A 13,579-nucleotide genomic window follows, 5' to 3' on the forward strand; every position below is an offset into this window, starting at 1 on the left:
GTGTGTTAAAAAATCTATATTATTAGTTTAACAGGTTTAATGTGGCACCTGGTACAATATCCAGTCACAGGTATGTGATAATGTGTATCTCTCTGGTCTTACGTTTTATGTTACTATATTTGGGTGTCTAAATGTTTTTCTTCCTCTGTTATGTTCTATATGTTGGTATTGGAGGAGTCTGTAGAGCTGAAGTCCTCATCTGAATTAAACCAGTCCTCTTTGACATCTGTTACAATGCTTGTAAGGTCTGTTTATAGATGGTGTGTTCTGTTTTGGAAATGTGATCTATTCATTCATTTAGTTGTCCCCATTTGTGTCAATCCCTGAGTGTTGTAATGTTTCCATTGTAATTCCTGTTATGTTTCACCATACATGTGAGTACTGCTCACTGTACAGCACAATGTGTTTAGGGGATCCATCGTCAGCACATCACTGGTTACTGTAGAAAGAAAGTGAGTAGAATGGGTTGCTAAATCAGTTTAAGAGCTTTCAATATATGTATACATAAGTTTACAGTAAAAGGTCTGATGGGATCAAACCTGAATAATGGGATGCCAATTCAGTGTTACTGCACATAGAAGTAACACTTTTAAGAAATATGATAAGAATTTCAAGTCAATGGTATATGCAGGCTGTTGCAATATCTTATTGAATCACATGTTTCTGGTCCATGTTCATCAGAAAGCTCATCAAATTTTTGTCCAGTGAAAGTTCCGTAACACTGAAATTGGTTATGTATTGCCTACAGGCTTCAATTGTCACCTGTTGTTGATATTTCATTATAGATTTTCCTTTTATCTGTTCTGCAATGTTTTCAAGAACATATGCTTCAGGAGACAGTCTTAATTAACACCTGATTAGCCTTGTTCCTTCAACCACTTCAACTCTTTTGGATGAAGGATACCTGATTCTGAAAGATAGCTTTTCTGTAACTATATCTCTCTCTGTTGTTACTTTGAAAGCATATTTTTGTCTGTCCATAGTTATAATTTTCTAATGACTGCATCAATAAAAAAAGAAACTTTAATATTGTAACTGGAGAGGCAGCATGTCCTTTCACTTACCGTTTGTTACTGCATCCACTAAAGAGTTCATCAACAATCACATCTGGTTATTTTCACACCCCTGAACATTTTCCTACTTGATGGGATCTGTGGAACATGATGACTGAATGAATTTATGGTGTAAGGGAAATTATCATTATTCCTTGTAGCCTCAATGTAATGTGACACATGGACGTAGTTTTTAAAGGGCTTCACATTTCTTACCTGTAAACATTATCCTTCATGTTGAGATAACAGGTTGCCGTTTTGTGGGTGTGTGTGTGAAAATATTACGTTAGGTAGACTGACTAGCACAGTTAATGCAGGTTAGTGTAGCTTTATTATTTATACATATATACAATATTTAAGTTACAAAGATGTTATTCTGTGGTTCCCATACTGTGAAAAATGGAAGCTCTTAACATGACCTTAAAGGTAAGTTACAAATAAGCTGAAAATTTAATGTCTTTTCAGTCTGTCACTGCTGTACAGTGAAAATACAATGAAGTATTACAGACTGATGTATTGACATTTAGTTCCAAAAATATTTGTTCTTGTTTACTGAGGTCAGCAACATGGAGTGGAGAGCAGTTGAACACATTCCAGTCAATGATAGTTGTAGATGATTGCAAAAAAGTCCCAGTTTTAACTTCTTCACAAATGTCATGCAGCTCACAGCTATAACTTCATTGTATGTACCAGTATTGAAATTCCTTATAAAAAGATAATCCTGGCATTGTACTGGAACAAAATAAATGATGTAAAGAATAGGACAGATATATTAAAACTCTGATTTGCTGCCTTGTATAGAGCAGGTGTCTACATATGTCAACAGCAGATAAAAACTGAAATGCCAATAGAGTCTATGGTCCTCAGTTGGTTTTACAGGCAAACACAATATTAATCATGGAAAGACATTTTGATAGTAACTGTTAGGGTTTGTACACAATGGCTTTGAAGGGAATATGTCAGTCACACAACCTGTAGGAGAGATTTATTGAATTCAAGAATCAACAGCAGAAATTTGCTGGAGGCATGTGGTAGGTCTTGAAATGCATGCACATAAATAACAAGGCAAGACACACAACAGTAGCCATGGAAGCAATCGCTACTGCCATTGTCCCTCACAGTTTTAATCTGCCAATGCCGATTTGCTGTTGCATGTTCTAAATTTCTGGATTAAGAACAATCAGTTTATATTTGCAGATGTATAGTACTGATTAAGTTTTAAAACTGAAATAACTGTTTCATAGTATTTCACAAGTTAACAATAATACTACTATTTTATGCTTTAAAAATGAGTATGAACAAAAACATCACAAAATATTGTAGATTTCTGCAGCAAATAGTATCACTCACTTTGTTTTGTGTAAAGTCATCCAGATCTGATATGAGATTTCAGATAGTAACAGAAGACAGGTCTTATTCAGATCATTTTGAATAAAGGGGCTGCAATCTTTCTTTGTCTTCTGGTGGAAATATTTATTGTCACAGCAATTCCTACTGTCTGTCACAGTTTCTTCTACATACAAGTATATGGAACAAAGGCACTTTGGAAATGGTGTGCTGACGTTTTCAGCTGTTTGTACTCTTTCTCGCTGCTGGAGGTCCTAACTGCAGCTAATGTCAGTATCTATGGGCCTGGTACAAACTGTGGAGTGGTACCCAGTCTCCATCAGCATTGATTTGTTGTGACTTCTTCTTTATTTTCATGTATACAGAATCACTGTAGTTGTCATACTAGAAAAGAAGAAAATATTAAATGAAACAAATTGGTTGTATTGAATCTAGTAAGACTATTTACAATAAACATTAAAAAGGTAATTTTAAGTATTGATTGCAATGCAGCAATGAAAGAAATGTGTTTAAAGCTTCTACTTACTTGTGTATAAAAACTGAAGGATAGTAAACAAATATAGTAATGGAAAGTCCTTGAAGGAATGTAAATAATGGAAGGAATAAAGGCAAGAAATCACTCTATAATGGAGGAAAGAAGAGTAAAAACATTGCTGAGATTTTGGATGAAGTCTTTCTTGAGTGATAACTAGTATAAAATAAATATATGAAAACATTGAATTTTGTGGTTACATTGTTGCCACTAACCATATTTCACTAGCACTGCAGTGTTACTGGGGTGACTGGTTGTATCAAGAAGAGTGGATGAGAGAAGAAAGGAGATAGGGAGGGGGAGGAATGGTTGGAGGGAAGAATTACTGACAGGTGGGAGGGAAAGGCAGCAAGTGCACAGAACAGGAATGTAGCACCAGTGGGCCTACTCTAGTACATGCAAAGTGAATTGCTTATTTTATGTAATTACACAGAAACATGGGCTAGGAGGGGAAGATAGAATAGAGGAAGAGGATGGCTCCAGAGTGGAGGGTGAGAATGTCGAATGAATGAAGTGGGCCACATAGAGACGGGAGGAGATGTGTGTGGAACAGGGGTTAATAGAAATTGGGGCCAGGAGATTTAAGGATGTTGTAAGGGCAATTCTCATCTATATTATTCCTGGAAGCTGGCATAAGGGGGTGAGGCTGGGGATAGGACAGGGGTGGAGAATGATTTTGGTGACATGAGTTGTAAAGCAGCAACTGAAGTCAAACATGCCATACTCAGAAATGTTTTCCACCTCTGGATTGTCAGTCCAGCTCTCAGACACAGTCAAGCTGTGACCACAGATGGACAGTAGGTCTGTTGGTCACATAAAAGGCTGTGCAAAAGCTGCAGCAGAGCTATTATATGATATGACTACTTTCGCATATGGCCTTACCTCTAACAGGAGAGGACGTTCTTGTGACAGACCTGGGATATGGTGTGCTGGTTGGGTGCACTGGTCAGGTCTTCCATTTCCATTTTTCACAGGTGTTTGGTCCATGTAGCAAGGGATTGAGATAATATGTGGCAGAAGGATGGATCAGGGTGTTGCACACATTGAATGAGTAGTGGGATATGACCTAGAGAGAGGTGCTCCAAGAACTGTGGATAGTGTGTTCCACATTTCTTGGTATGGTGATAAGGTGTTGAAGCTCTTGTGAAGGATATGGTTAAGATGTTTCAGTATGGGATGATGCTGGGTTGTGAGGTAGGGTGCCCTTTGCAGCTGATTAGTGGGTGTAATTGAAGGAAATGTGGCGCAGTAATCACCTACAATAGTGCATCCAATATAGTTAGGTTTATGGATTCTAAGAGGCTTGTAGAAGTTTGATATATGGAGGTTGGTGGGAAGAAGTAATTATAGTAAGGAGGGGGATGTATTTGGGACAGAAGTTCTGGGATGAGCCTAAGGATTTGAATAGTAGGGTTTGGTAATTATACTGGACATCTGGTGCGTGGTTACTGGGGCTGCGGGTGTAAGAATCAGAGAGTTGGCGGATATGTTCTATCAGGTAATCAGTAGCATTCATCATAACAAGCCTTTGTCCACAGGGAGGATGATTAGATTGGGGTCTATCTGAAGTTGTGGATATCTGTTCTGACATATCTATTCAACAGCTCAATCTCACAGAAAGGTCTCACCTTTAGACCCACACCCAAGTTCTGTCATTGAATACTCATCAAAGACACACTCTAGATATGTTTATATTAACAAAAAAAGACGTGTGAAGGGTGGTTGAGGCTAAGTTAGAGATAAGAAATTTCTGAAAGGTAACCTCAGTGTGATTTAAGTGGGAGTGGGGGAGGGTCACTCTTAGACAAAAGTATGAACTGAGAGATGCAAGATTCACTTTGAGGGGACTGGTGGCAAAAAAGTGTTGCCACTGTAGGACTCAGAAAAACAGTCTGTCTTTGATGAGTAAACAATGACTGAACTTGTGTGTGGGGCTGAAGGTGAGACCTTCTGGGGGATTGAGTTGTTTGGTAGGGTTCTTGGTTTTGTGTGGTACTGGAAGGTGAAATGTAACAAGGTGGAATACCTCCACTTCCTATACTCCCGCTCCTAATGTAAATACTACTTTTTTTATCTTGTCCTCTCTTTACATATGCAATACATACGTCATGTACATATGAAATCTTAGAAATTTTATCTGAGCTGTATTTTTCAAAACCTTGTTATTCAGTGTACAGTTTACAGGCTACTGACAACAACAGTTTAAATAGCTTGCAAGGAAAAATTTTATTTAAAAAAATATTGAAAATTTACAATTTGTGCAAGTCATATCACCTTCAAAATTCAACCCTGTTAATAATTATTTGTTTTATGATAGACTTATTTTATCCTTCACCAGAACTTCAGCACCTTATCACCATACCAAGAAATGAGGAACACACTACGCACAGTCCTTGGAGCACCTCTCTCTAGGTGATATCCTACTACTCACTCAATGTATGCAACACCCTGGTCCATCCTTCTGTCACATATAATCTCAACCCCTTGCTACATGGGTCAAACACCTGTGAAAAATGGAGATGGAAGACCTGACCAGTGCATTCCCATCTTTCTAATGAACATGTTATGTTTTCTGAACTGTATGTTTCAAAAGTCGTCTTTATTTAAAATTGTCAGTGTCTAGAACATTCAAATCTTAAAATTTAATACTTTCAAAAATCGAGTGTTATAATATTGTAGCCCTGATTTTTCTGATTCCAAAAATTTGTAATTTTTCTAGAATAATATTGTAGTTAATGACATATTTCAATTATAAAATGTGAGTTTATAGAAAATTCTTGGTGTACTTTGATAAATCCCAGTGCACACCCAAATTTTCACAACATAAACCGATCGTTTATACAATTTTAAAGACATTGAGCCAACTGTTAACCAAAAAGCATCTGTGCCTAATGTGTATCTGTATTCTAAGCTTCTCCTGTCTTTTGTGTTAAAAAATGTAATAACTGCATAATTTACTATTTGTAGAAACTGTCCTGCATTCACCTCTAAATAGGTGCTGTGCTCAAAACCACAGCCAGTCTGCATTGAGCTTTCAGAGTACAGTCTCTATGATAGTTAGTCCCTGATTAGTCTTTAACATGTTAAGTTATGTGCCAGTTTGAGTCAGTCTGCATCAAGCTACTGAAGAGTACAGTAACTATACTAGCCATGTGTTAAGCAAAATTGTAAGGGTACAGATACTGATCCTATACTTGAAGGATCAAATCTACCCTTACATTCTCTTGCTACAGTGTGGTGACACCACTGACAAAAAAGCCCCATTGTTCTAAAATGGGAGGACTGGTGCCTGGAGATCTTACGGTGTGAAAGAGTGAGTCAGTCGAGGTGGAGCATGCTTACGGGACAGATGTAAAAAGCCTAAACTTCCCATGATCATGCATAAAATTGTAAGATTTTATTGGTATTTGCACCAGAGTTCAAGCACGAGTAGAACGCATACATGTGTGGGCAAATTTAGAATCCTGAAGTTCAGGATTATACTTCATATCTGAGAGATTGTTATGTAATGAAAAGGTGATCATACAGTAATGGACTGGCAGTGGTAAACACAAACAAGCACATGATAAATGAGTGACTGCAATTGTAGTGTGAATGCAGTCTGAACAAGTAGGGATATGTTACTTGAATTTAAAGTGGAATAAAATAAATGTATCATTCAAAAGTGTTTACACATTAAAAACTCTGCATTATTAATAGAATGTTTTGGAAGGAACAGAATCACAGAACAGTGTAGGGAAATAGATAGAGCACATGTCGTAGGCTCATGTAAGAACTTCAGTTACTGGTGCATTTACCTTGGGTGTAAGTTCACCCTTTATAACTGGCTTCTTATTAATGACTGTGTCATATTTTTCTAACTAGCCAGATTACAGCAAGCATTAATTAACTATACTAATGGAAAAAAATCACAGCTATGTATCTTTTTGTGTGGAAAACATGTACTGGTGACAGTCATATTTTTATTTATAGCAAAATCTACAACCCTAACTCCATTATCATTTGATATTTCATGGTGGCTACATCTTCCTATAGTTGGCTGATAGGCCTCTTCTTTTCCAATTTTTGCATTCAAGTCTTCTATTAAGATCTTAACATCATGTTTGGGAGTCTGATCTACTGCTCTACCTTGCTATAAAACTCATTCTTCCGTTGTTTATCTGCCTCCTCTGTGGGTGCATGTACTTTTATAATCGTTATGTTGAAAAATTTTCTCCTTAATCTTAACATGTACATCTATTCATTGATTGGTTCAAAGTGCATCACAGTATGTTTCAGTTCTTTAGCGACCTCAAAGCCTGTTCCAGAGGTATTCGTCCTCCTGCCACTATAGAAGATAGTGAAATTTCCCGAGTCCATTGTATCACTTCCCTCCCACAAAATTTCCCGGAGAGTCAATAGTTTTATACCATAGTTGTTTACTTGTGCTAGCCACTGACATAGGGCTCCAGCTTGGTATAGGCTCCACACATTCCATGTGCTATGTAAATATCTCATATCCTTTTTTTTTTGCTGAGGTCATCATCAAAAAATCTGGCCAGATTATTCCTTCATCTACATCTACATTTACATGGATACGCTGCAAATCACATTGAAATGCCTGACAGAGGGTTCATTGAACCACCTACACAATTCTCTATTATTCCAATCTCGTATAACATGCGGAAAGAATGAACACCTATATCTTTCCGTACGATCTCTGATTTCCCTTATTTTATCATGGTGATCATTCCTCCCTATGTAGGTCGGTGTCAACAAAATATTTTGGCGTTTGGAGGAGAAAGTTGGTGATTGGAATTTCGTGAGAAGATTCCGTCACAACGAAAAATGCCTTTCCTTTAATGATGTCCAGTCCAAATCCTGTATAATTTCTGTGACACTCTCTCCCATATTTCGTGGTAATACAAAACGTGCTGCCTTTCTTTGAACTTTTTTCATGTGCGCCATCAGTCCTACTTGGTAAGGATCCCACACCATGCAGCAGTATTCTAAAAGTGGATGGACAAGTGTAGTGTAGGCAGTCTCCATAGTAGGTCTGTTAGATTTTCTAAGTGTCCTGCCAATAAAATGCAGTCTTTGGTTAGCCTTCCCCACAACATTTTTTATGTGTTCCTTCGAATTTAAGTTGTTCATAATTGTAATACCTAGGCATTTAGTTGAATTTACGGCTTTTAGTTTAGACTGATTTTTCGTGTAACCGAAGTTAACGAGTTTCTTTTAGCATTCACGTGGAAGACCTCACACTTTTCGTTATTTAGGGTCAACTACCACTTTTCGCACCATTCAGATATCTTCTCTAAATCATTTTGCAGTTTGTTTTGATCTTCTGATGACTTCATTAGTTGATAAATGACAGTGTCATCTGCAGACAACTGAAGATGGCTGCTCAGATTGTCTCCCTAATCATTTATATAGACAAGGAATGACAAAGGGCCTATAACACTACCTTGGGGAACACCAGAAATCACTTCTGTTTTACCCGATCACTTTCCATCAATTACTACTAACTGTGACCTCTCTGACAGGAAATCACAAATTCAGTCACATAACTGAGACAATATTCCATGAGTACGCAATTTCACTATGAGCCGCTTGTGTGGTATCATGTCAAAAGCCTTCCAGAAATCTAGAATATGGAATCGATCTGAAATCTCTTGTCAATAGCACTCAACACTTCATGTGAATAAAGAGCTAGTTTTGTTTCACAGGAACGATGTTTTCTAAACCCATGTTGACTGTGCGTCAATAGACTGTTTTTTTCGAGGTAATTCATAACGCTTGAACACAATATATTTTCCAAAATCCTGCTGCATATCAATGTTAATGATATGGGCCTGTAATTTAGTGGATTACTCCTACTAACTTTCTTGAATATTGATGTGACCTGTGCAACTTTCCAGTCTTTGGGTACAGATCTTTTGTCGAGCGAACGGTTGTATATGATTGTTAAGTATGGAGCTAATGCATCAGCATACTCCAAAAGAAACCTAATTGGTATACAGTCTGGACCAGAAGACTTGCTTTTATTAAGTAATTTGAGGTGCTTCAATACTCCCAGGATATTTACTTCTATGTTACTCATGTTGGCAGCTGTTCTCAATTTGAATTCTGGAATATTTACTTCGTCTTCTTTTGTGAAGGCATTTCAGAAGGCTGTGTTTAGTAACTCTGCTTTGGCAGCACTGTCTTTGATAGTATCTCCATTGCTATCATGCAGAGAAGGCATTGATTGTTTCTTGCCGCTAACATACGACCAGAATCTCTTTGGATTTTCTGCCAGATTTTGAGACAAAGTTTCATTATGGAAACTGTTATAAGCGTCTCGCATTGAGGTCTATGCTAAATTTCAAGCTTCTGTTAAAGATCGTCTGTTTAAATTTGGCATGGTTGTTTCGTTGATTCTACAACAGTGTTCTAACCCGTTTTGTGTACGAAGGAGGATCAGTTCTGTCATTTGTTAATTTATTTTGTATAAATCTCTCAATTGCTGCAGATACTATTTCTTTGAATTTAAGCCACATCTGGTCTACACTTATATTATTAATTTGGAATGAGTGGAGATTGTCTCTCAGGAAGGCGTCAAGTAAATTTTTATCTGTTTTTTTTTTTGAATAGGTATATTTTTTGCTTATTTTTATAGGGTTTGGGGATTGCAATATTCAGTATTGCTACGACAACCCTGTGTTCACAAATCAATGAAATGGTTTTGATGCTCGTTATTAACTCAGGATTATTTGTTGCTAAGAGGTCAAGTGTGTTTTCACAACCGTTTACTATTCACGTGGGCTCATGAACTAACTGTTCGAAATAATTTTGAGAGAATGCATTTAGCACAATTTTGGATGATATTTTATGCATACCTCTGGAACTGAACATGTATTTTCACCAACATATCAAGGGTAAATTAAAGCCACCGCCAATTATTATCGTATGAGTTGGGTCGTGTTTGAAATCAAACTCAAGTTTTCTTTGAACCTTTAAGCAACTGTATCATCTGAATTGGGAGGTCAGTAAAAGGATCCAATTATTATTTTATTCTGGGTTCCAACAATGACCTCTGCCCATACTAACTCACAGGAAGTATCTACTTCAACTTTGCGACAAGTTAAACTACTTCTGACAGCAACACCACCGCCAACCGTGTTTAGCCTATCCTTTCGGAACACCGTTAGGTTCTTATCAAAAATTTCAGCTGAGCTTATATCTGGCTTTAGCTAGCTTTCAGTGCCTATAATGATTTGAGCATCAATGCTTTCTATTAGTGCTTGGAGCTCTGGAACTTTACCAACACAGCTACAACAATTTACAACTGTTATACGAATGGTTCCTGCATCTGCGTTCTTCCTGTGTTCAGCTTGCACCCTTTGTGACTGAAGCCCTTCTTGTGTTTTTCCGAGACCCTCTAACCCAGTCCACACCACACAGCCCCTGCAACCCATGTAGCCACCTCCTGCGTACTGTGGACACCTGACCTATTCAGTGGAACCCGAAACCCAGCCACCCTTTGGTGCAAGTCGAGAAATCTGCAGCCTACACAGTCGCAGAACTGTCTGAGCCTCTGATTTGGACCCTCCACTTGGCTCTGTACCAGAGGTTGGCAATTGGTCCTGCTGACTATGCTGCAAATGGTCAGCTCTGCTTTCATCTTGGAAGTAAGACTGGCAGCCTTTATCACGTCTGTTAGCTGCTCAAAACCAGAGAGAATCTCTTCTGATCCAAAGTGACACACATCATTGGTACCGATGTGAGCAAACACCTACAGTTGGCTGCACCCTGTACTCTTCATGGCATCCAGGAGGACTCTTTCCACATCTGGAATGACTCCACCCGGTATGCACATGAAATGTACATTGGTTTTCTTACCCTTCTTGTCAGCCAAGTCCCTAAGGGACCCTATAACGTGCCTAACATTGTAGTTCCCAACTACCAATAATCCCACCCTCTGTGATTGCCCGGATCTTGCAGGCTGAGTGGTTTCCTCTGAAACAGGGCAGGCAACAGCATTCCTTTGTTAGCATTTGCAACAGTTGATTTTTACAGGAGAAGAATGTAATCTTCCACCCAACCATTTGAGGGGTTGCCCCCGAACAGCTCGCTGGGTAGCTGGCTCCATTTTCAGGGGAGCATCCTCAGCCTTTGTAGATCCTTCTAATGACTGCAAGGCAGCAGTTGATGGTTGGGGGCTCCTCTGCCTTTCTTCCAAGACATTTGCTCTTATACCCGCTGGTTTTGGTCTGTCCCATGTATTTTATTTCGCTGGTACCCTCCATATCTGGAGAACATTCCCCCACCTGCCACCTGGGAAGGTACCTGATGGAGGACCAGCAACCCCACATGAGCAAAATTTCTTACTCTATATTAACTGTTTTTTTGTGTTATGATTTTTTTGGTTGGTGTATATTCACTAATAAAAGCAGTAAGGTAGTAGGGGCAGCTTAAATTTTGGCAACGCATGACAACAGTAAACTATTTAAAGCTTTGGATGCAGGTGTGGAGAGAAAAATAAGACACCAAAATAACACTGAATTGTTCAGTCTTTGGGGGTGTATCATAGGAAGAGTGGAATAAGTGCAAGAATAATTTTCAAACATTTAGTTACCATGTAACAATTACTATAAAAAAGAATAAGGAGCCAGCCCACAGAATGAGACAAATGGTCAAGCAGATGCCACATCACAATGAACAGCAGCCATCAGTACAGCAGCCAACAACAGCAGAAAATATAGTACATAAGTGTTGCAAGCTGCTGTAGGTCATTAACAAAAATTATTGCTGTAGAAATAGTTTAACAGTGTAGCATAGGCAAGGAACTGATTAAAACTGAGTGTGAGGAAAATTGATGTTTCAGAAACATTAACATTGATAGAAATCACATAATATTCAGGAAACACAACAGTAACTTCAAAATTTAAAAAAATGGAGGCAAAATTGATGGTAGATAAGATAAAGGAGAGTGTCCCAGATCATAATGATTACCAGTCAAATATAGACGAAGAGGAACAATGTTTATCAGAAAGTGAGGGGGAGGATCTGAGCAGTGATCAGAATGAATTATTCTTTGTAAATAGCATAGCACAGGAAAGCATGAGAAACTTAGCCAGACCCCAAGCAATAAAGGCAAGAAACATGGACATCCCCAAAACAAAAGGGTGAGAAACTGTAGTAGTGAATAATGGTAGTGGATACAAAACATTTGTAGAAACACCAAAATTGAGGGTAGGAATTGGTTTCAATTTTGAACAAGTAATGAAAGCACTGAGGGAAATATGCAAGAAACAAGAAGAAGTGTGGGAATGAAATATTAAAGAAATGACAAAGAACAAGAGGAAATGCAGAAGGAACAGAAGGAAGTTATGAAGGAAATGCTAAGGGAACAAAATGAAGAAATTAAAGAGAATGTAGAGGAAATGTTTAAAATGTGGGAGGAAAGGATGGATGAGATGATGTTTAACAAGAGAAAAAAGGAAACCAAGGAAAATTTTGGACAACAGCCCAAAAAGATAGTGGAAGATAGAGGAACAAGAAACAGACAACGAGAATCTAGTAGTGCAGGGAGTGCAACAGACAATGCAAGATTGTGGAAAGCAATTAAGGGATACCAGAAAGGTACTGCAAGAAATAAACCAAGAAAAAACCAAGACCCAGAGTAATAACATAAATGGCAAATTCAAGAAAGTGTAGGGGAGATAGTAGAACATCTCAATCAGCCTACTAACAACCATCTTGTTATCAGCCAGCCATTGGAAGTTTGTAACAAACAATCAACATAAGTCAAGATTCCTGTGAACATTGTGATGAAGGTCATGATCAACCAATATGTTCTGAACTGAAACATGTGAGAAAACTGAATAAAAATGTGTTGGGTCTTAACTATGAAAAGCGGATGTGGATGCAATTATTGTATGTGGCACAAACAAAAGATTGTGATGATTTATGAAAGTTAAGGCACAAATATGCATTATGGGGAATGGTGAGAAAGACATTACATTTACAAGATGAACCTTGTGAAGGAACTAAGAAAAAATGTGTTGTGTTGAATCTGCACATCAGATATGGGTACAACATATCAAAGCTGCTTTTGCTGATGTGAAAACAGTGTAAGAAGAACTAGTAATATGGAGACTAACAAAACTTGAAGTGTGTACTCTGATGGAACACAAATATTTAATTACCAAGTGAACAAAGGTGTGAAAACAATGGCACAAAGAAGAATGTTCATGCAGCAGAAGTGAATAAAAAGGCTGCAGGAACTCACAATATGAAATATTGGACACAGGAGCACAAGAAAAAAAAAGAAGGGAGCAGGAAGCATGAACACAGATGCAAAGGACAGAGGCTGAGAAGAGGGGTGGAACCAGCAGAGAACAAGAATTTGGGGAACATACAAGGATTTCAGAACTGGACCAATCTGAAATGCATATGGAGGAACCTTGAATTTACACTATTAAAAAAAAGTAACCAACAAAAAGACCTATTTAAAGAGGATACTATGTTGAAAGATAAGTCAGATATCCTATCTATAAATAAGGTTTAAGTATGTGGGCATGTAGCTAAATCATGAGTTCAGTCAGGAAGAGAGCTATGTGCAAGAATAAATAACGTGTATAAAGAGTTACTGAAATCCAGAAATGAAATACTGAGTTTATTG

General features: G+C 38.0%; 1 protein-coding gene across 1 annotated transcript in view; it reads right to left on the reverse strand.

Annotated features, from left to right (window-relative positions):
• Nucleotides 1-1,419: 1,419 nt before the first annotated feature.
• The window catches only part of LOC126235233 (Down syndrome cell adhesion molecule-like protein Dscam2), a 263,828-nt gene continuing 251,668 nt past the window's right edge, over nt 1,420-13,579 (reverse strand). The window contains exon 22 of the mRNA XM_049943965.1: nt 1,420-2,783. Within this exon, the coding sequence (XP_049799922.1) occupies nt 2,670-2,783 (114 nt within the window). The 3' untranslated portion in view covers nt 1,420-2,669. The remainder of the gene's footprint in view (nt 2,784-13,579) is intronic.

This window comes from Schistocerca nitens, chromosome 2, assembly GCF_023898315.1.
Source record: "Schistocerca nitens isolate TAMUIC-IGC-003100 chromosome 2, iqSchNite1.1, whole genome shotgun sequence".
Lineage (NCBI taxonomy): Eukaryota > Metazoa > Arthropoda > Insecta > Orthoptera > Acrididae > Schistocerca > Schistocerca nitens.